The sequence below is a fragment of the Piliocolobus tephrosceles genome, chromosome 2, assembly GCF_002776525.5.
Source record: "Piliocolobus tephrosceles isolate RC106 chromosome 2, ASM277652v3, whole genome shotgun sequence".
Taxonomy (NCBI): Eukaryota; Metazoa; Chordata; class Mammalia; order Primates; family Cercopithecidae; genus Piliocolobus; species Piliocolobus tephrosceles.
In genome coordinates, this window is record NC_045435.1 from 24,315,178 (window position 1) to 24,339,192 (window position 24,015).

The 24,015-nt window shown below is 38.9% G+C and overlaps 1 protein-coding gene across 3 annotated transcripts in view; it reads left to right on the forward strand.

The window, feature by feature from the left end:
- Positions 1 to 24,015, forward strand: part of ROBO1 (roundabout guidance receptor 1) — a 1,175,986-nt gene that overhangs the window by 750,417 nt on the left and 401,554 nt on the right. For 2 of the 3 annotated variants that reach the window (XM_026457251.1, XM_026457257.1), the window contains exon 1: positions 12,516 to 13,561. The exons of the other annotated variant lie outside the window; for it this stretch is intronic. In XM_026457251.1, coding sequence (XP_026313036.1) covers positions 13,507 to 13,561 — 55 coding nt within the window. In that variant the 5' untranslated portion in view covers positions 12,516 to 13,506. Of the gene's footprint in view, positions 1 to 12,515; positions 13,562 to 24,015 lie in introns of those variants that run through there. 3 annotated transcript variants of the gene reach the window in all.

The window sequence follows — 24,015 nt, forward strand, 5'->3', positions numbered from 1 at the left end:
ATACATTGAGTATTTCCTTTCCACTTTTTTGGCTTCATACCCTGTATAAGTCTGTGTGTCCACCCTACTATTTTTAAGAGCATTGGGTTTTAAAAATACTATATGAATTGCAAACTCCCTAAATAAAATCAAATTTGAATTATTTAGAAGAGTATTGTATGTAGACATGTTTCAAATTGTGTTTATGCTTTTCTGAACAATCTTTTAGCAATCTTTATATGACTTCCCTTATTAATTAAGTGTTCAGTTTTCTACTGCTAACTATAAACTTAATCTTGAGCTTCCTTTTTCACGATGAAATCACAATAAAAATAATCAATTAATGTTTGATGATTCCTTACTCCATGACAAGCATTTTACGTGTATTACCTGTTTCAATCATTGCAAAACTCCTAGAAGGGGAGAACTATTATGCTCCTCACTTAATAGAGAAAGAATAGATGTTAGCGATATTAAGAAACTTAACCACCATCACCCAGCTAGTCAGTGATAGAGATGGACATTTGTATTCTTACCTACTTACACATTTTAGAAATAAATATTGTGCTTCATTATTATTCTACATATGCACCTAAACATTTTATTTTTCCTGCTCCAAAGAGCAAGTTTAAGTAAACTAACTTCTAAGTTGCCTGAGATATTCCTTTATCTTGTATATCACTGAAAGAGGAATAACACATGTTACTCATGTGTTTTTTTTTCCTGGGGAAATATCAAAGTACACATATATATTCAGTAATGACTAACAAGACACTGAAACATGTCAATAGACTATATTTACTATACTCATTCAAAGCCACATCCACACAAAAGCAAAGTTTTGTTAGTTCTCATTTCATCATGTAAACTTGGGTAGCATTTGGTAATTATCGCCATAAAAATGTTTTGATTAACTCTCAATAGCTTATATCTAGCTGAGCGTCCATGCCAATTCAACAGTGCACTCTGCCTCACCATCACATATCACCTTTATTACCCTATCGAATTCAAGTATGCGTGAAAGTAAATAACATATTGAGGCCGGGCATGGTGGCTCACACCTGTAATCCCAGCACTTTGGGAGGCAGAGGCGGGTGGATCACCTGAGGTCAGGAGTTCAAGACTAGCCTGGCCAACATGGAGAAACCCTGTCTCTACTAAAAATACAAAAATTAGCTGGGCGTGGCTGTGCGTGCCTGTAATCCCAGCTACTTGGGAGGCTAAGGCAAGAGAATTGCTTGAACCCAGGAGGTGGAGGCTGCATTGAACTGAGATTGCACCACTGCACTCCAGCCTGGTCGACAGAGCGAGCTCAAAAATATAAATAACATATTGGAAAGAGATGCCTCTTTATATAAAGCTCTAGATAACAACATATTAGAAGAATGTAATTGTATTTTCTTTATGAAGATGTATAAGCATTTAATAATGCTTTGAAGATATTTGTATAGAATTATATAATATTCACAGTACTCTCCCATGCAGTAAGTACAGCATTGCTTGACTAATAACTTTAGAGCCTAACTGTACATGTACAAATCATAAGGTACATGCCCACCATCTTATATAATCCTTACATAAACCAAAACATCCCCCAATGTATATTAAAGTTAAACTGGAGCAGAGTTACTCAGTCTAGATACTATTGACATTTTGGGCAAGCTTATTCTTTGTTGTGAGTGGGGGCTGTCCTATGCAATAGAAGATGTTTAGCAGTATCCCTTGCCTTAACACACTAGATGCCTATACCACCTTCTCACCACCTCCTGCACTCCCCTCCCCAGCTGTGAGAACCACAGATGTCTCTGGACATTGCAGAATGTCAGTGGGGAGGGATTACAGTAAAGAGGCAGAATCACCCCGGTTGAGAACACTGAAATAGAGCACACCTTTTAGCGATTGCCCGTTTTCCATTAGGAAATGGATAGTTAGATGAAATGCCAAAAGCATAAATGCCCAGACATCTGCAATCTGCAAATAGACTTTCTTCTTGCTCATATTTTTTGTCTAGCTAAGTGTTTTCCAAAACTTAGTATACTACACAAAATAGTGCTTAATGTACTTTGGGGAGAGAGAAAATACCATTGGAAAGCAAGTCATTACTTCCACTGTGGCGTTTACAAGACGTATAGAAGAGGCAGGCTTAAAAGATATATTTTTACGGCAATTATTTGTGATCAGTGCTATGGAGAAATAGTAAATGTTGTTCTAGCAACATCACACAGAAATCTGATATGGAAGGAAAGGCTGGAAATGGCAGGTCTAGGTAGGCTTTTCTGAGGAAGAAACTTTGATCTGAAACTTAAAAGATAAATTGGAGTTACCCAGGGGAAGTATGGGCCAAATGGCAAATTCTTCAAACTGTGTTCTCCTACTTTAATCACATAGCTTCCACCTTTAAAGCACATCTAATGATATCCTAGGAAATATACATATGTCTAAAGAAACATCTCCATATGCATTACCACCTTTTAAGGTATTACTATCGGAAAATATTAAGGGGAGCAAGATCAGAGAATGTAGTGTAGTGGAGAATCTGGTTTATTAATTAGACTTTGTCAAACGTTCTACACATTTCAGTATAAGTTAATATAAACTAATATTCACCATTATTTAAGACAGATGGTTTTCCAGATAAATATCTGATTTGTTAAAGTGACAAAATTACTAAACTCAAAAAATAACGATATTACTTCTTCAACCAGTAAAGCATAAGAGATGATGCCCTTTTAAAAATTATGTTAAATGTTATGGTTCATTTTGCACCAGGAAAAGGGGGATAACTAAGTCTTTCAAACTCCTGTTGTGTGATAAGCCACCTGTGAAATTTAAAGGAAAATCAAGAAATAGGTGATGTTAGGCCAAAGTGATGTGAAGTGGATAAACTATGATGCACATGATACAGATCGGTTGATCCCTATTTAGACTAGTACATTCATGTATGGCCACGTCATAATCACTGACAATAATTTTCGTAGCCAAATGTTAAACAGCATGCTCTCCCAGCTGAAAGGAACACTTAGTGAAATAATGAACTGTGCTTCAGTTTATACTTCTTTCCCAAAGGTAACTGTTTAGGAAAAGCACTTATGTCTTAATTTATTGCCCTTACAAAAAGAAAAGAGTTTACTTTCTGGTGTGAAATACAAGACCTGTGAAATTCAAGCATAGTTGTGAAGAACAAACATTTTCATTTATTAATCACTTATAATGAAAACAAAAGGCATCCCTTAAACAAAAAATATAATAATTCTATTAAATACAAAGGGCAAATTTAGGTGTTAATATTTGTCTCATGGTTTTTCGTAGTTATCCATGATCTTTCTTACTCTTACACATGTTGGTTCTAAGATCATTAGAATAAGCAATCTACAAAGCAACTTCAAACAATTGGGTAATTTAATAAATTATGGAAAGTATGTATTGCTTCAATAGGATATCTGTAATTAAAATGAAATTTACTAACACTTTAGCCAGAAAACATTCTAATATAACTTTAAAAAATCAGATTATGCACACTTTCATAGCAATTAGAAATAAATTAAATATCTAACAATTGAAGACTAGTTACATGTATTTTAACACATTCATCTGATGGGATTCTATTTTGCTCTTTTAATAATAGTGTTAAAGAATATTTTCTGTCCTGGAAAAAAATTCTTATGACTATCTTTGAACGAAAATGTAGGTTTCATAACAGTTTTTAGACTTCTATTCCATGTTGTAAGAAAAAAAGTCTTCACATGCAAAGTGAAAAAAGAAAAGATATACAACAAAATGTTGACAGCATATGTGATTCTATTTGAGAGAATTACTGTGATTTTTTTGTTTCTTTTGCTGGTAGTTTCCAAATGCTCTAGAAATGTGTTACTTCTATATTGTGAAAAAAATTAAAACCTTATTAGAACCAATTAGCATCTGAATATAAGGCTATCAACCATATTACTTTTCATATGTACTCAACAATATTTTTAGCAAAGAATTAACATGCTAAACTGGTAAAACGATATTATACTTTGTAATTAAAACATTGTAAGTAAAAAATAATATTTAGAAATCTTCATATAAATAGAATAATCTCAGTATCATGTTTTTGGTGATAAGATTGTTTCACTGGCTTCAGCACACGCCTGTTTTGTTTCACAGATACACATATGATGCATAACTGCAACAAGATATATACACGATATGGTGTTACAAGTGAGATTCTACCTTCTAGGTATAATAAAGCAGCTTTAAAGAATATGTATTGATAGGAAATTGAGAGGATGAGATTAGATCAAATCAACAAAGGCTTTTCGTTCCAATAATGAAGTTGGATGATTTCTTTTGGAATGTGGCCAGGATGTCAGAGAGGAGTGATTAAACTCTTGGGAAAATATATAATTATCTTTGTTGTTAAGACAGTAGGTTTCTATTCTACATCAGTTTTCAAGAGCAGTCTGTTTCTTAGCGACAATTACAGGATTTGGATTGAGTATTTCCCCACAAGAATGAGCACTTCCGTAGTTACAAGCATCGTCCTCAGTCACACCAAGCAGCTAGGAAACCCCAAAGCCCCAGTTTGGCTTCTCAAATGTGAAGCTTCCCCATAGGCCATATGAGAGAGAAATAGATTAATAGGTTATACAATAAATAACTTTCAAAAAATATGTGACATGACAATTTAATGAATTCTTTAGTATTTTTATTATTACTTATAAGCTTGGATAGTCTTTTTTCAAAGGTAGTGTAACATTGAATATTTATTTACTGGCCCCCAAAATAACATTTAAATAGGAAACTCTAATACAATTTCAAGATGTTTTTTAAATGAACATAGTACTTCTTGCCTGTTTTCCACTAGGAAATGGAGAGTTAGATGAAATGCCAAAGGCATGAATGCCCAGAAAACTGAAATCTGCAAACAGACTTTCTTCTTGCTCATACATTTTGTCTAGCTAATTTGTCTAACTGATTAAAATAACTTAAAACGTAGGTAAAATATTATTCCAAATAAACAAACCACAGGTGGGACTAAACATAATGAAGGCACTAAATAAGACATAAATCCCAACATATGTGCCTCAATCCTATAAACATTTATTGGAAGGATTTTTTTAAAAAAAGCAATGAAAAACCAAAAGCATTAAACAGTTTTGTAAAACACATCTGCAGAATTAAACATAATGTAAATTACTTACAAAATAGTTTGTGTTCAAATTGTAAGCCTATAGAGGGTGTCATTCAGCTGTGCAGCTGTTAACTATGATCCCAATTTAAGAGAATTTTAAATCATGATTAGAATAGTATATGTTTGGTTTCAGATGTATCTGGAAGCAAGAAACCAAACGACAGCAAATCCCATGGTGAGATATATATATATGTATATATACATATATGTATATATATGTATATAAACACATATATGTGTGTATATATATATGTGTTTATGTTTCCCAATATTCTTCAAATGTCTTAAACTTGTACAATATATTTTTTTCATGTCATCTCATTAGAGTTAAAAGAAACATAAATCCACTTTGAACATTTTGGACACAAAATAAAAAAGCTTTGAACTTCTTACTTTATATAGAAGTAAACTAAAAATGCATATACTTCAGAGTCACTTGCTTGTATTGAATCCTAAAATGAAACTAGATCTTTACACACAAAAACCAAAACATACACACTGATAGCTTTCTTCAGCGAGAACTGAATCTGTGAAAATTACATTACTTTCATCAACAACTTTTATTTGCCCCTCACTGTTCAAATTTATGCTTGCCCTTCATGTATAAAATGAGATAATAACAATAATTGACCTAATAATATTTTTTCTGAAGATTAAATGAGTTAGAATACATAAAATACTTAGAATAGTACCCACAGCACATAATGTTATATAAATATTGCTTGTTATAATTTTTATTCTATTAGAAACTGGAACTGCAACAAAAATATCATTCCCAGTTCCTGATGAGTCAGTAATATGTAAAATATATTTGTAAACTTATATGTAAAACATAACATGTAATACAATAATGATACAATATCTATTATACTACACCATATCTAATGATGTCAGGATGTTAAAGGTAGAGAATCTTGATCAAGAATGGCTGATTATTCTGGTAGAAAGAAGTGTTTTCTAGCAATTGTGTTCCAGTCACGAGTAAACCACTAACTAAAGGAGTCTTCTGGGAAAAGTTGGTTTATTTAAGCTTCAGTTTTCTCATTTATGACGAGATAATCTTGAGGTTTCCTTCTTGTGAATGTTATGCACTTTAAACTCAGTCAGTGCTCCCAATCTCTTTGGTCCCAAATAATCTGATCGGCGTAAGAATGTGCTTATTTAGTCAGAACTTTGATTTTGCAGTTATTAGAGTCCACTGAAACATGAGCTCTATAGGTGATATTCACTGTCAGTTCTCTGTTAGTTAAAGTAGAAAAGTAGTTAAACTATGTATTAGCGAAAATAAATTTTAGAACTACAGAAATAGTTAAATGAGGCCCGGCGCGGTGGCTCAAGCCTGTAATCCCAGCACTTTGGGAGGCCGAGACGGGCGGATCACGAGATCAGGAGATCGAGACCATCCTGGCTAACACGGTGAAACCCCGTCTCTACTAAAAAATACAAAAAACTAGCCGGGCGAGCTGGCGGCGCCTGTGGTCCCAGCTACTCGGGAGGCTGAGGCAGGAGAATGGCGGGAACCCGGGGGGCGGAGCTTGCAGTGAACCAAGATGGCGCCGCTCACTCCAGCCTGGGCGACAGAGCCAGACTCCGTCTCAAAAAAAAAAAGAAAAGAAATAGTTAAATGAAGAAGCATTTTTCAAAAATACATATTAACGGTGAGATAAAACTCATTCCTTCATTCAGCAAACATCTGAGTGCCTACTCAGTGCCAGGCACTGTTTTGGATGCTGGGACTATAAAAGTAAACAAAATGATCAAGAATCCCAGGCCTCATTCTAAAAGGAGGGTTGTAGCAACAAAACAAAAAAAGGTATAGTATCTTAGATGTGAATAAGTGCTTTAAAGGAAAAACAATCTAAACTAAACAAGTGGAAGGGACATGGCAAGTATTGTATGAGAATGTAATTTTAAAGTACCTGGACAGATAAAGCCTCTCTGAGGTTTGACGATATAAAAACCTGTGAGAAGGGAGAATGAGAGTTCACAGATTTATGGAGGTGAGTACTCCACATAGAGCACATGTACGTCCCTTGAGGCAGGAGGCCGTCTAATTCATTCTAGAAACAGCATAGAAGCCATTGTGATAGAACAAAGTGAGAAAAAAACAGATAAATGCAGGGGGAGAGGATATCAGGAAAGTATGAGTGACTAGCTCATGTTAGGCCTCCTAGACTTCTGGAAAGACCTGCACTGTCACTTAAAGTGAGACAGGAAAACCACTGGAGGGTTTAGAGCAGAGGAGAGGCATAATCTATCTCAGATTTAACAAGATCCCTCTGACTGCTCTATGAAGAAAGGCTTAGAAGTGCAGTTACTTAAATGTACGGTCTTTCTCAGTAAGGAATACTGCCTTGCTCATTGTAACACAAGTTTACTGCCAAGTAACCATCATATGCAGTTTAATCAGGAAAGCTGAAGATCTTAATTTTCAGGTGTAGGGTATTGGTTATTAGAGATATTACCACGATAGTCAAATGCTGTAAACTGAACGATGTTTATTAAAGAGACACGACTTCTCATAACTATCCTCTCTTGGGGACACACAATGCTTATCTGCATATTAAAGGCTTTCGGGAATCCTTAAATCTATTGAATGCCAAGTCTCCCAAGCCTATCCTACCATGAACTCATTTTTGTTTCTTCAAGTGCTTTGGTTCAAAACAAACTGCATTCAAATATAAGTTCCCTGACTACTGAGCCTCTTAACTTTGAGTTAATTATGTAATCTCAACATCATCTCTAAAGTGGGATAATAACATCAACTTAGTTGACTGTGGTGAAAATTAGAGTAGATAATGTTTGTAAGGGACCCCAAGAGTGCCCTTAATTAGTGCCACTTTTCTGTATCCTCTCCTTTATCTTCAAAAGCTCACCCCCTCTTAACATTAAAGGAGTAAATTCTAGCCAGACCCATTGTTGCTAATATGTGAGGTCCCAGGCTCTATCAAAAGCGCTTAGCAAGATAGCACCTGGTTTTAGAACATCTACAATGTGTTTGAGATGCTGAAATGCTACAAGACAAACACAGTCGCAGTAATTTCACTGAAAAGTTGAGTATCTCATAATTTCCCTATATTTCTTAATGAGCTTTACAGAGCAATAGCGAGGCTGGAGTACAACATCTGGTGGGACCAATAGGATGATGGTCCATTACAATATCTTCACAATACTGTGTGAAAAATATTGGCCCAGGCCAGGTGCCGTGGCTCACATCTGTAATCCCAGCATTTTGGGAGGCTGAGGTGGGCGGATAATAAGGTCAGGAGTTCGAGACCAACCTGACCAACATAGTGAAACCCCGTCTCTACTAAACACACACACACACACACAATTAGCCGGGTATGGTGACCGGCACCTGTAATCCTAGCTACTTGGGAGAATGAAGCAAGGAGAATCACTTGGACATGGGAGGCGGAAGTTGCAGTGAGCCAAGATCCCACCACTGCACTCAAGCCTGATGACAGATCGAGACTCCTTCTCAAGAAAAAAAAAAAGAAAAATTGGCCCCAGTGACAATGCCTGAAGTCTTTAAGTGAAGATGAATAACCCTGGGAATTTCTCCTCCCTGTGATTTTTGGTTTGGAACACATAATTACCTGTTTTAAGTAGCAGAGAAGCAAACAAACAAAAGTAATACTGTTAAAATGCACCTTATGTACATTTGAAGCTACCATGTGCAGCTTAGTCAGGAAAGCTAAAACTAAATAGGCCACATTTTTGAAACACAGTAGATGTTCCAACAAATTTCAATTTACTCTCTTTTTATTCGGATCACTTTAGCTTGCTTTCTGAGATCGGACTTTTCTTACATATCCAAACTTAGGAAAATATTCAAATATTCAAGTATTCAAACATTCATCTTAGTTCATCCATTTAAATACCAAGGATCACGCAGATTATTCAGCAGTTCCATGTAAGAATTACTGAACTGACTGTTGCAGTCTGGGGGATGGGATCTCGGAGTATTCAGCACAGCCTTGGTGTGTGCTGCATGTGGTCTCACTGCTTCTCACCAGATTTGCTGGAACTTATGGCTTGCATCCCAGGCTCAGTCTGATTCTAAAACTTTTAGCTAATAAGGCAAAGAGATGTTCTGGTTTATATTATAGTTAGCTTAGGAACTCTATTTCCCTCCTACTCATCTGAGTAAGTGGTATCTGCAATCCTTGGAGAGACCCTGGGTGTTCTGTAATTTCCCGAGTTCCTGTGGCTACCTCCATGAAAGATATAATCATTGGAGCAACACAAGAGATCATTACTGCTCTAGAATTTTGACTGTCAAAAAGTCCTTCTTCACGGGACTATTGTAATGTGATATTTTCAGGTTTCTTCAGAATTCTCAGGGAAGATCCTGAATTTTTGGGATCCTGAATTTCATAGGTTCTAAATGGAAATTTAGAACCCACAATTCATTCAGATCATAGTGATCAGAAAGGGTTCCTGAGTACAAGTCAGTACACTTTCTCCTTCCTTGTGCTGTGTCTCCCACCCAAACTGGAATGAGTCAAGGTTCTCTTGTACATACCAGAGTTCTGTGAAGATCTTCTGTGAGTACCTTCCCTGTCCACATGTATACACTCACACTTGCACAAGCACTCATACAGACACAACGAGCATTTCACGCATTCTTCCAGGTAATTTAAAGTTCAGGAGCAAAACTGAAAAGGTGACAAGTTGCTATGATCCATCCATCTCTAGGAATGTACTGGGATGTCTTTTAACCCCAGTGGCACTTGGTTTTTATTTTTTTTCAGACAGATTCCGCCCTGAAGCCTGTTCTGTGTACCTCCTCACAGTAGGAGCTCTAAAAGCCTAAATGAAAGGAATTATATTTGCATTTTGTCCCTACAGCACACTTTACTGTTTTTTTTTGCATATAGATGATGTTCACTAAGTGTTTATTTGCACGAGTGAGGAAAAGGAAGTACATACAAAAGTTCTCAGGTGCATTGAGTTTCACTTCTTATAGCTCCGCAATACCTTCTGAACACAAGTTCTTGTCTTTGCGTGCCATCTTGGTCGATATAATTGACAGAAAATAGACACACTTTGGATGAGGCAGAAAAAAGAAAGGACTAACACATATGAGTTGGTGATGATGGTCTTCATCGGGGGCTGCCAAAAGTTAGCTCCTTGAGGATACTTACTGATGACTGTCCTAGGTAATATCATCTTCTAGAAGACAGGGGATGGGTATTGCTTACTGAAGTTGAGAAATAAAGGGTGACATTAATTTGGTTTGCATTCAATGAGATAAATGGCAAAAGAGATCTTGAGAGATATGAGCAAACTTCCAGAGACTAGGAGATCCACTTTGGGGAACAATGCAATAGGGATCCTGACACATATTCTTCATTATATTTAAAAGTATATCTCCGTTACCAAGTGAAAGTTTGACATCTTTATTTAACATGCACTCAAATGATATGAGGATTTGAATTTTCTCTCCATCTTGCTCTCTTTCTCTCAAGTACTACACTTTAGTGTTTATTTGTTTTCTATTACTAGGTCAGCTTATCTTAAAAGTACTTTTTATTCCAAGAAAAAAGAGAGATATTCTACATTTCTCACTAACTATCCTTCAGCAAGACCAAATTGATGTATGCTTTTCAGCTTTGACTGCCCATTCATATTTTTACTGCGGAAAACATTTTGGTTGGAGTCTTTGAATTCTTATCTCCAGTCTGTTTACTGAATTTATAGTCAGTTTTCTCAGGATTAAACTCTCTTTCACTTTCAAAGATAGGTGCTGTTAACCAGAGTTTCCACAAAATGTTGCTCTAAGGTCATTGGTTGCACCAGCAGCAACCAATATCAATGTACAATTTACTTTTAAATTTTTATCTTCCATTAGGTAATGAATGTGCTCACCTGAAAAGAAATGGAAAAGCACACTACTATGTAGAAAACAGCAAATCCTCCGTCTCTGCCCTTTCCACTGTGCAGTGCTCTCCTCCAGAGGCAACCACCGAAAGTGGCTTCTTATATATACTGCTAGACACCAAGTAATTTTTTTGAAGTTATGGTATACAACTCTGTAGATAATAATTCTGCCATTTATTCAGCGTTTGGCATGTTAGGTGTCTTACATACTGTGTGTATTTATTTGTTTATTTAAGACAGATTTCTTGCTCTGTTGCCCAGGTTGGAGTGCAGTGGCGTTATGTCGGCTCACTGCAACCTCTGCCTCCTGGGTTCAAGCAATTCTTCTGTCTCAGCCTCCCGAGTAGCTGGGGCTACAGGCGAACGCCACCACGCCCGGCTAACTTTTGAATTTTCAGTAGAGACTGGATTTCACCATATTGGTCAGGCTAATCTCCAACTCCTGACCTTAAGTAATCCGCCCGCCCGGGCCTCCCAAAATGCTGGGATTACAGGTGTGAGCCATAGCACCTGGCCACTGTGTCTTACTTAATAGAAGGAAAAGTGACTGACTCGATGAATGAATGCCCTTCAGATGTGTCAGGTTTGTTTTGCTTTGTGTATTTTTTGTTAATGCAATAAAATATCTCGAGAACAGAAACAGAGAAGAGAAAACAGACCTGGTCAGAGCTGTCACTGGCAGGTTGGGATTTCAGAGGGGGCCCACTGGGTGTCAAAGTCTGTCTGTTGGTTTTGAAATGCTGACTAGCTTCTCCTAACTGCAAACTCGGCTAGTTAAGAATGTTTCTTTGCATTTGTTTCTGTCTCTCCTTTTTTTTTTTAAACCTCCCATTGTTAACTTTCTAATGTGTGAAGTCTATCAAGTTGAAAGAGAAGGTTTCAAATGAAACATGAGGAAATGATCCCAAAGCCCAACCCCGTGCCTTATAATTTGGGTATCTTTTCTACAACACTTTCCACAACTGCAACTTAAAAGGATGGTCGTAAGAGACCGCCCATCTACTGATATGTTCTGGATAGTTCTCTGTTTACCTACTGTCCTAAAGGCATGTTGCTCAAAATTGCCCTTTTTTTTTTTAATGGGAATGGGGAGAAGTGAGAGTGGAGTTGAGAGTTTGTTCCAACTCCAGGGAGCGGCAAGGAAGAGGTTAAGTTGGACCAGGAGGATTTTTGAAGTCTTTGGCTGGGAGGTTCCATTTGGAGAAAGGTGCAGGGGAGCTAGGGGTGGCGAGGGAAACAAGACAGGTTCTCATTCGCCTGGATTTCCGATTCTGAGCAATTGGATTCTCACCTGAGGGCGCCATTGGGCACCCCTGGCTTGTGGATGGAAATACTGAGGAGCAGAACTTGCCTGACCCGCGCCTGGAGAGTAGAGTGAAGCACAGAAAGGACCACGCGGCCCCTTTAAGTATTCTGGGGCCGGGAAGGAGAGGGAGGAACCCGGGAGCCGCGGGGACTGTGGGGAAAACCCACAAGCAACTGAGCGGAGAGGAGGCAGCGTGAGAGCAGAAACTTCAGACGCCGCTGAGCCGGGAGGAGCTGGGGGCGCCGCGGCGGCGTCTCTCCCACCCGCACAGCATCCTCCCTGCCCTCCTCTGCCGCCCCGGGGAGAGCCGGGAGCTGCCTCTACCGCTTCCACGAGCCAGCGGTGCAAGCCGCTACCCCCAGGAAGTTTGGGCTTCTGCGTAGTTCAGGGGTGCCTGCGAGCGCCCCAGCGGGCGAGGGGCCAGGGGCGATGTGGGGCGCCGCGCGGGGCTGGGGGCGCCCGGAAGACGTGCGAGGGTCCGCGCTCCTGCTGCCGTCTCCAGGACCCTCCGCATCCCCCAAGTGATGGGAACAAGGGCCCGCCCAGGCAGCCGCTGTCGCCGCACCGCCCCCTCGCTCGCCCCCTGCGCGCGGAGTCTCCCAGGCACACGCCCGGCACCCCGAGCCCGTCCTCCGGAGCTGCTGCTGCTGCTACTTGGGCTGCCGTCGCCGCCGCCGCGCCTGGCCCGCTGCTGACTGGGCTCGCGGGGAGACGGAGCCGCACTTTCTGCCCCTGCGCGAGCCGCTCTCACGCCCCAGCCTTGCCGCCGCGGCGCGGCGCCTGCCCTCGCCGCACACTGTGGGGGCGCCCCGGGAGGCTCGGCACGACCGCGGAGGCAGGAAGCGGCACTGCTGCGCCTCTGCTCCGGCTCTTTGTTGTTCGCTTTGGATGGTGCTTGCGAGTGTCTGAGCCGCCTCGGAAACCCTGCGGCCGGAGAAGACAAACCTTGGAATTCTTCCTCCGCAAAAGTCTCTGAGATACTGACAAGCGTCCGGAGAGGTCGACGAGTCCTTGCCCTGAAAACTCCTGGCTAACTGACGCACGTTGCTTATATTAAGCCTTTGTGTGTGGTGTGTGTGGTGTGTGGCTTCATACATTTGGGGACCCTATTTCCACTCTCTCCTCTTGGCATGAGACTGTATGCAGGATCCACCCGAGGACAATGATTGCGGAGCCTGCTCACTTTTACCTGTTTGGATTAATATGTCTCTGTTCAGGTAACCCCGCGTCTTCTGTCTTCACCCTTGATCCTCCCTGTTCCCCTCTCTCCACTTTTCACAACCAAACCCAGAATTGCATTTTGGTTACCCGTCCCTCCTAAGGCCGGAGGGGCTCTATTCCTGCAAGACTTTTAGGCGAAAATGTTCCTAGTTCGCGTTTGGGGTTGTCTCTTTTTCCCATTCCCCAAAACCTCCCCTCCGCCCCTGAACCTCCTCAAGACTCTGCAGATCTCGGCCTTTTGCCAAGTTCAGGGCACGCCCAGATTACTCTGGGCAAACGCACGTCTAAGCACTGCGGTGGGAGGAGGCGGCGGCCGGCTGTGAGCGAGGCCCCCAGGATGAGCCGAAGTGAGTATCAGCCACCGGCCGCTTCCCTGGGGAGGGAAGTGTGCGCCCCGGGAGCTTGCGGCCCGCAGGTTTGCCAGGATTCCTGAACCTAGTCCTCTAGCCCCTCCTCTTCCGAGCGCAAGGGGTTATTAGTAGTTGTTTTATGTAACCAAAGTCTGTAATTAAATTTGATTCTGAAGAAGCTTCATGAAATAACTCCTTCTTAAGGTAGGATATAAAATAGCCACTGCCTCGCTGGGTTTAGAAGGAAGCAGGCGGTTGCCAGCATCGGAAAGGGGACAGTTAGTTGCCTGAGAAGTCTCACTGGCGAAAGAAAACAGCTGAATTTGGGATGTTTAGGATTAATTAAATCATACTGACATTCCATGTGAAGTGTTGGAAGGATGCTGAAACGGGGACCTTCTGACCTGAGAGGACACACTGTGTGACAGACTGTATCTACACTTGCAAATAGTTTTTTTCACCCTCCCTAAGAAACTTTTTGACTATGGGTGAAATGAGCCACGACTCAACTTTTGTTTCTTTCTTTTTGGTAGATTCTGGTTTCAATCACGGATCCGATTTCAGGCTTTAAAACACACGCACACACACGCGCGCGCACACACACGCACACTAGACCTCGGAATTTTTAGAGTCACATTCTCATACTGAGCTTCAAGTTGCATCAGGGCTTATCGGTAAGAGTCACTCAGTTTGCACAATTATGGAACGATTTTAAAGGTTAGTTTGAGCTTTTGTGTTCTATGGTTATCATTTATGTTTTGACCGGGGATTTTACTTAAGGTAGATAGTTAACAGAGTAAGAAAAGGGGGAGGGGGGGGGAATAAATAAATAAACCACATATGTCAGCAAATGATAGCGAATAAACCCCTAAAATAATTTTAGCCTATGAATTGTGCTTGCTGGCTGAAAGTTACAAGGAAGATTTGCAACTAAAGTACATTTTAAAAATTATTAAATTGTTTCTTCTTTAAAGAAAACAGAAAGTGAAGTTTCAACCTGCTATGTCTCATATATGTCACAGTGGAGGGCTGCGCGCAGACTAACTCCTGAGGTTGGCGTTCCCCATTTCCAGCTTCTCCTTCTGTAACGCCTTATTTTTCCTTGGTTTGCCTATCGAAGTGATTGAATAGTCCCTCCAATCCCCCACACCTAGCTGTGGATGCAAATCAAAAACATTAAAATCTGATCTATTTGCCTCTCTTGGCTGTGTCTCTCCCTAGTTTAATTTACAGCTTCAGATACCTTTGAGATTTCTGTTGATTCACCTTTCTGGTTAAAGTTTATTTACGTGTGTAAAGTGAAGTGTCATTGTGATAAATGACTGGAGGGGCAGATTACTGAAGATAGAGGGATTAATGGTCATTAGTCACTGTTTGAGTTGAGTTTGTATATGTTGGAACATTTTATCATGGCTGTAGATTAAAGATAGGGTCACACTAATAAGGTATCACTGAAAGCTGGTCGTGTCAACTTGGAAATTCTGTCTTCACTTGGAAAATTATGTGGGAATATACTGTCCTGTTAGATTTAATAATCTAAGTAGTAAATATCAGGATTGTAATTTGAATAGATATGAGACAATTATAATGTTAGAGCTACACTGATTTCTAGCTTTTAGAAATCTAAAGTTTCTAGTTTTTCTGTTCCTTATTTAATTTTCCATTTAAGCCATGGATGATTTTTGTAAACCTAAGTTTTTCCTATAGGTGTGCCTATCTACTTTGCCACTTTTCAGGACAAAAGCTTCTTTCCAAAGTGCTCCCTCATACCTAGTCTGAAGCTTGTTATTTCTCTGGTAACTTTCACTCACCCTATGAATCTGAACTTGGGAGGCCGGACTATTGAGCTGCTAGGGTGATTTCATTGATTTGAATCATACTTCACAGAACTCAAGGAACTAGTAACCTGGGTGTGTTCAAGACACCTGGTCAGAGAATGAATGAAGTTCTTGAAAGATTGTGTTTCATGTCTTGCCCCAAGCCTAAGATCAGAGTCTATCACTTGTTAATGGAGTGTATTTAAGAGAAATGTGGTGAGCTTAAATAAATCAAAGTGTACTGAGAGGATAACTTACCTTCAACAAGATTTAACCTGTAAAAGCATCTATTGGTTGTCAGTTCTTTTTTTCTTTTTTCTTTTCTTCCTTTTTTAACTGTCTGCCAAGTTAACAAAGTCCAACACTTTTCTTCAAACAGATTATAGACTCCATTTTGTTATGTTGATGGCATACTTAGTATTAAGTATTGTGCTTAAGAGTGTTCACTTCTTACAACCTTTTTTTTTTTTTTTTTTTTTTTTTTGAGACAGAGTCTCGCTCTGTCTCCCGGGCTGGAGTGCAGTGGCCGGATCTCGGCTCACTGCAAGCTCCGCCTCCCAGGTTCACGCCATTCTCCTGCCTCAGCCTCCCGAGTAGCTGGGACTACAGGCGCCGCCACCTCGCCCGGCTAGTTTTTTGTATTTTTAGTAGAGACGGGGTTTCACCGTGTAGACCAGGATGGTCTCGATCTCCTGACCTCGTGATCCACCCGTCTCGGCCTCCCAAAGTGCTGGGATTACAGGCTTGAGCCACCGCGCCCGGCTTCTTACAACCTTTTATCTATTAACTTGATGCTACAAAAAATAACCTTTCATTCAATGAAACTGGGATGTAGAAAAAGTGGTTATTCCTTCCGAAATCCATTTTTCAGGTATATTCCTTTAATTAGTTGGTCTGTCTGCCTTTTTTATGGACAGATAGACTTCTGGTGAGTTTGTGGGGTGGGAGGGTGCAGGAGAGGTAGCCCTGAAAAAAGTCCACGTGCTCTCTCAGGATCTGATTCTTCATAGACTTCCTCTTCTCAAATCCATTTGCTGAAACCTGCTTTTAAGTGAAAAAGTAATAGAATTTCAGTTCAAACTTAGGATGAGATTTGAATTTCAAATAAATGATAGTTTGCTCATACTGTCTTTCTTTTTCTTGTTTTTTTTTGGGGGGGGAAGGGGGTAGGGTTTCTCTTGGGAAGAGGAGCTTTTTTAGATAAGTTTCACTATTTGAACCAATTGTCTAGTCTCTGGTCTATCTTCCTCTTTTTCTTCTGTCTTTCTTTCTGGTAAGATTATTGTGTAGTTCCAATGTGATCTGGCTAATTTCTTTATAACCTTTCTGGCTTTTAAATGTACATACTTGAATACTGTGATATCTTTTAAAATATCTGTATTTCTTGATAATGGACATTCTAATGCATAAGACATTTATGGGTAAAAGGTCTTAGAACAGAAAGTTTACCTGAAGTTTTTTCTTAGTCTTTGCTACAACAAATGAAATATTCTTATGTCATTTAAAGTGACACAGAATGCTAAATTTCAGACTAACAATGACCATTTGTTTTTCATTTTTACATTGACTAGATATCTATAATTTAAAATAACTGGGCAACAGGAATCCAACGGGAAGTAAGCAGGATAACAGCTTCTCAGTGAAGACTATAAGTGGTTGAATCTTTATTTATTATCATCTGTGTTAATAAAAGATGTTATGGTGATACTTAGGTTAATTTTGACCTTTAAAAAATGTTTAATTTTTAAAACCAAAATATAAACTGCCCTGTGAGCTCGAGTTCATATGGGAAAATAGAAGGAAAGCAAAGTTATCATTCCATTTAAAATTAGGCCTAAGGTAATCTGTAGACTACATGAAAGAAAAGAACCAAAAAGAAAAATAAAGTAATAAACAAAAAGCAGAAGTCTAGAGAAGTGTAGTAGAAACTGAGGTCTAAGCTAGTTTTGAAATATAGGCGGGGATGCAGTGGAGGTAGAACAGCCGAGTGTGAGTGCGCCCTCCGACCACACACAGCACAAGAAGCAAATCCAAAAAGTGGATTTCTTTTTCTTTTTCTGAAACGGAGTCTCACCCTGTCACCCAGGCTGGAGTGCAGTGGCGCGATCTCGACTCACTGCAGCCTCTGCCTCCTGGGTTCAAGTGATTCTTCTGCCTCAGCCTCCTGAGTAGCTGAAATTACAGGCGCCCACCACCATGCCAGGATAATATTTGAATTTTTAGTAATAGAGATAGGTTTTCGCTGTGTCGGCCAGGCTGGTCTCAAACTCCTGACCTCAGGTGATCTGCCTGCTTCGGCCTCCCAAAGTGCTGGGATTACAGGGATGAACCAGTGTGCCCGGCCCAAAAAGTGGATTTCTGAAAATATGATGTCAGTGTATATACTCTTAAATTCAACAACTATATAAAGAACTAGATAGTTTGCATATTTAAAACTACAAAAAAAACAATTTGAAGCATGTTTAACTCTTTCATGAATCAATAGAATAGTTTTTTTAACCTACATATGATACGACTTTAGAATATTGACTGCCTTGTATATACAAGACCGATACACCAAGTAGTGACTTTCTGTATCATAACACTTTTGTTTAAAGGAGACCAGTGAAGTGGAAGAAGGAAATAATTAAAAGATGAGATGGAGTTCAAACTCTACGTGCAATAAGAAACTTTATGAAAATGGCTACTTTTACTACGAAACCAGGACTATCACTTACTGAACATTCGCCATTATCTTATTTAATGCTCATAAAAATCCTATGACATATATGCTGTTGTTTCTAAGATATTACTGTGCCCCGATTTTATTGTTGTGGAAACTATATCATAGAGAAGTTAGGAAATGTGTTTCAGCAGGGATTTGAACCACGCTGGCTCTAAAACTCTTAACTACTGTGCATTTTCCTAGTTGAAAGAGAGAAATGAAGAATTTAAATAAGAAATATTATGGTTCAATCGCTTTTTATTTTAAAACTTGTCTCAAAAAAAATCCACTTACATAAGACTGTGGTTTGAACACTTGAGAATTTGGATGGAAGGCATTATTCTTCCTGTTATTAAGAAAATGGTCTCTAATTTTTAGATCACCAGGCAAGACAGTCCGTTCTTTACATCTAACCAGTTCACCTTCAGCCTTGATGATGTCTGCATTTTCTGGCATGCTTAAAAGAGAAGACTGAATGTGATTCCAAACATTGTCTGCTGGGGATGCAGATGCATATGGCTTCCAAGTTGTATTTTGGAAAATGAATGGCATTGTCCTTCTTGCACACTTGAGGAAGGATTCTGCTCTGCTCTGAATCCCAAGGCAAATAATTGGTACTCCACACAGAAGAGCCTGTGGAGAGGCAGTCATTTCCCCTGTGGTTGCTCTCAGCCTGTGGGTTGAGTATGGGCTGGTGATCATTTAGTAGATGAGCCTTCTGCTTGACTGCTGTTCACAGATAACTCACTTCATGGTTACTGATCATGGAGGGGTTGAGCCTTAATACCTGGTTGATCAGCTGGTTGGAAACTGCTTATGCATGGCCAATAAAGTTGCCATCCTGTGGAGATCAAAAGGCTACCTCCATTCTTTACAATTCTGGATTAGCATGATTTCCTTTCCCCTTCTCCCTCCGCTTTCAGCCCCTTCCTTCAATCTTGCTGTTGAAGAAGAGGAAGAAAAAAAGAGATCTGTGGTGTACAGGGAGATAGCTTTGATCTCCACTGCTTTGCTTTTTCCTCTCTCTTTTTTAACCATCCAAAAGGCTATTTCTGACACCGAAAGGTGTCATATTGCTTGCTTCATGGGAGAGCTCAGCTTCATTTCCCTTCAGCCAAAACAGGCTGCTACAAATCCTCTTATTTCTGTGATTTTACTTGGCTTCCAAACATCTTATGACAGTGTTGTTCCACACGTAAGATAATATTTTGAACAGCATGACTGTGCATATCTTTCTGACTTTATTCAAGGAGAGAAATACCTCTGTGGCGTTCACAGCTGTCCATGGCTTAGAGCCGGAAAAGAATATTCTGTTTATTTAATTAATTCTTATTATTTTTGGGGGAAAGTGGATAGAAGGTAAGCAATTGTAGAAAATGTTCTAGGATCACAAGATGAGACTAAATAGTCTATCTGGGCTTAATGCTTGTCACCTAGTTTGACACTTAAATGAAGCGTTAAAAGCACCATCAAAGGATACAAGCAAATGTCAACAGAGCAATGTGGTTCTGTGTTAAATGGGAATATAGTCTTTTTGTGTCAAGTGATTGCTTTGTATGCAGCATATAGGAAATAGTCGGTTTTGCTTCCTAATAATACAGTATTTTGGGGATCTATTTTTAAAATCATGTTAGTCTTTCAGTTAAGTAGAGCAAGGTTTAGTAGAACACATGTTTAAACTACTTCTGGCAATAACAGCTCACAGTTAAAACACTTTCTCAAGATGCTCTTGGTTAGATTTCAGAAAGTATTAAGTTCAAAGTATATCTAAATTCAACTCATCTGTACAGGACCTGAGAGCTGGGGACAGCTTGTCCACAGTCAGCCATGAAAGGAGTGTGGAGTCCTCAAAGCCCTCCTCTAAGATTATTTACCGCGTTCTGCTTGAAACACAGTTCGTAGCCCAGTTTGTATAGAAAGTTAAAGAGTAAAAATGTCTGTTACATGTGATTATTAAGTACTTGAAAAGGACTTAATTTCAGGTATATGTTATCTCTTGATTTAACTTACAGTTTCAATGAGCATAACAAGATAGTATTCATATGACATGAAAGTCTTTGGATCATGTTAGGTATGGTCATAATTTATGCAACATTACGGCGTATATATATAACACCAATTTGCTAAGTTCATTCCTGGGTTTGGTAGAAGAGGAAACAAAGGCTAGATTTTAGCTTCTCTGCACTAACGTGATTGGAGCTCTTTTACATTATTATCAATTTCAGGTAGAGTAGGAAAAGAAAATGAAGCCAAAGAATGATTGAATCGGGTCACAAATGTCTGTTTCAATATCATTTGGCGACATAGTGCTAATGAGATACACGAAGTCTCATAAATTGATCTCCAACTTAACTTGCCTGCTGTTACATTTTCTTGTTTAGCTAGTGATTTTCTTTTTTCACTAATGGTGGACTTTTAATTTGGCTAGAGAAATGTATCGATCTGCAATTCCTTTCCTATTACAAGAACATGTCTGCTTTTTAGTTGCGTAGCTCTAAAGCTGATTTTGTGTACTTAGGCTTTGTTGAAAAGGAAGTCTATCACTCTGAAACTTCACTGAAATGGTCCTGGCTCATACAACAAAGTGAGTTAAAGTACCTTTGTATGTGTTAACTACACATACCTCTGGGCAGCTTTAAACTTCTTGAGTTGCTTGGTTTGGGAAGTAATTTCAGTAGATCCAGACCATTCCATTAGCAAGTTGTCTGAGTAAAGTAAAGCAGCTTGTACAGGCTGTGGAAAAGAAAACTCGTCTGTTCATTTCCCTCGTATCTGAAGAGAAGTGAAAATGCCCTAGCAACCTGGTAGAACGACCACTTGCTTAAATTAATGAATTTAGTAATATATTTGCAAAATCTAAATCTGTAGAAGAAAAACAGGGGAGACGTAAAGCTTTCATTCAGATATCTATGCAAATAGGAAGGGTATTCACTGACAAGATCATTGCTATTCATCTCCATGAATTCAGATTGAACACAAGCATCCTAAGGACAGCTTTGATTCAAATTCAGTATGGTGATGAAGAAAAAGAAACTTACTGTGTTATTGGATCTTTTCTCCTATCATGGGTCATTGAATCTTAAGCGCTCATTGCTTTTTAAGAGTCTATATATAGATATAGATAAATAAATAAATATATATATATATATTTACATGATGAAAAAAACCCAAGTGACTTATTAAGTGATGATTGATGCAGTTGTATAGGCCCAGCTGTATACACGGAACCTGGAACACTAGGAATCAATAATATCTCTAATAATAATGGTAATACTGATAATGCCTAAAAGTGATACAGTGTAATTATCTGCTTGACAAAGTGCTAACATGCCTTATCTTATTTAATACTTAAAACAATCACATGAGAAATGAATATGTTGTTAGTAGCCCTGTCTGTCAATATGAAAAATGAGGTTCAACAAGTTAAGCTCTTTCACTATGGCCAGTCAATGTAGTAGAGTGAAGATTTGAAATTAGCCTGTCTCATCCCAGAATTCTTGCTTTTCGTGATTCTACAAACACACTATATACTATTCCGTTAAAGATAATGAGTGTAGATGAAACAGTGTAAAATATGTTTAGAACATATTTAGATGCTTTTTTGGGAGGGAACTACATCATGCTGCCAACCTGTTTTAGTTCCTTTTTAGATGTTTGATTTTTATGTTGCATCTTACTGTCTGTTGCCTTCTTCTCTTTGTCACATGATAACCCACAAAAAAGAGTGTACCCTGGTATTACACACCCTTCAACACAGAAACGTTAAGTCCAGCCCCATAATATGGTTTTTTCAGTGCTGTTCAGTTTGTGGAATAAGTTGGAAATAGTAAGTACCAACTAGTTTTTATGATAGCTCAGTTGTGTGAGTAGAATTGTCCTTACAGAGAAAGTTGAATCACTTATCCTTATTCTGTAAGGAACTGATTGTTTAATTTTCATTTTTTGATTTTGATAATAAATGGCGATAAGATGTAATTGATAATAAAATGTATTAAGCAGAAACTTAGTTAGAATCTGTGATTAGCATTCCTTTAAAGGTGTTTTCTTCTCCAAAGACAAGTTTTATGGAAAACAAAGACTTTAGCATTGGTTCACGTAATTCCTGCCAATGAAACCTGTGTGAGTCTGTAATAGCTACCAAAAACAGAACTGTAATCGATACTCTTTCAGAAGTAATGCAGTTGGTTTGGGGAATACCATTCTTTTGCTTTTCTTACTGTTTTAAATATGTGTTTCTGACTATGGCTGTTGTATAATTTCTTAGGTAGGGTTTTCTCAGCTGAATTCAGTGGTCTTCCAAAGTTATTTCCAAATATGTAGATGGGATTGTATATTTACATTCATCTATTTCCATAGGTTTGGGAGTTTACATAAGGCCTAAATGAAAATTGAAGCTTTCCCCAGTTTTTTCTTCTATACTACTAATCAAAACAGTATCATATCTAAAACTTTCCCTTATTTGAGACTTGGTTCTTATTAAGGTTTTTACACTGTTTAAAAATATACTTTAGGCTGGGCGTGGTGGCTCACGCCTGTAAACCCAGCACTTTGGGAGGCTGAGGCGGGTGGATCACCTGAGGTCAGGGCTTTGAAACCAGCCTGGCCAACATGGTGAAACCTCATCTCTACTTAAAAAAACAAACAAACAAATGTTTTATATATATATATAAAATATGTATGTAACTATATACATATATTTTGCAGTGAGCTGAGATTGTGCCATTGTACTCCAGCTCAGGTGACAACAGTGAGACTTCCATCTGGAAACATAAACAAAAACAAAAAAACCCAAAAAACAACACACACACACACAGACATACTTCAGGACTAGGTGCAGTGGCTCATGCCTGTAATCCTAGTACTTTGGGAGATTGAGGTGGGAGGATTGCTTAAGCTCAGAAGTTTGAGACCAGCCTGGGCAACATAATGAGATGTTACAGAAAAAAAACACAAAAACAAACAAACAAAAAACACAACTTAGCATGGTGTGGTGGTGCATGCTTTTAGTTTCAGCTACTTGGGAAGCTGAGGTGGGTGGATGAGCCCAGGAGGTTGAGGATGCAGTGAGCTGTATTCATGCCTTCGCACTTCAGCCAGAGTGGAAAAGTGAGATCCTGTCTCAAAAAAAAAAAGTATGTATACATAAATATATATAATATACAATATACATATATGTATACTATGTATACATATACATGTATACACACACATACATGCTTCATAATAAATATATTTTAGTACATCTATTGCTTTGCAGTTTGCCACTCATTTAATGCTACTTGTTTATTATTAATGGAGCTTAATAATGTTATTTCATTCCTCAGTAAACTACTATCAATCATGACAATAATAAAAAATTATTATTCAGCAGCTGCCAACCTTTGCTGGTATTAGACACTTTAAGGAATGTTTCAGGCATACCTGATAATGTGCAAGAGCTTTTAATACAAGGTTCAAGTTGTGTACATATAGACCACAAAATGAAATGTCGATTTACATTAGTGAATTGTTGGCGCTATATGAATGAAAGATGTTTCCGATATGTTGAAAGAAGGGAGAATTGCATTTTGGGAACTGGG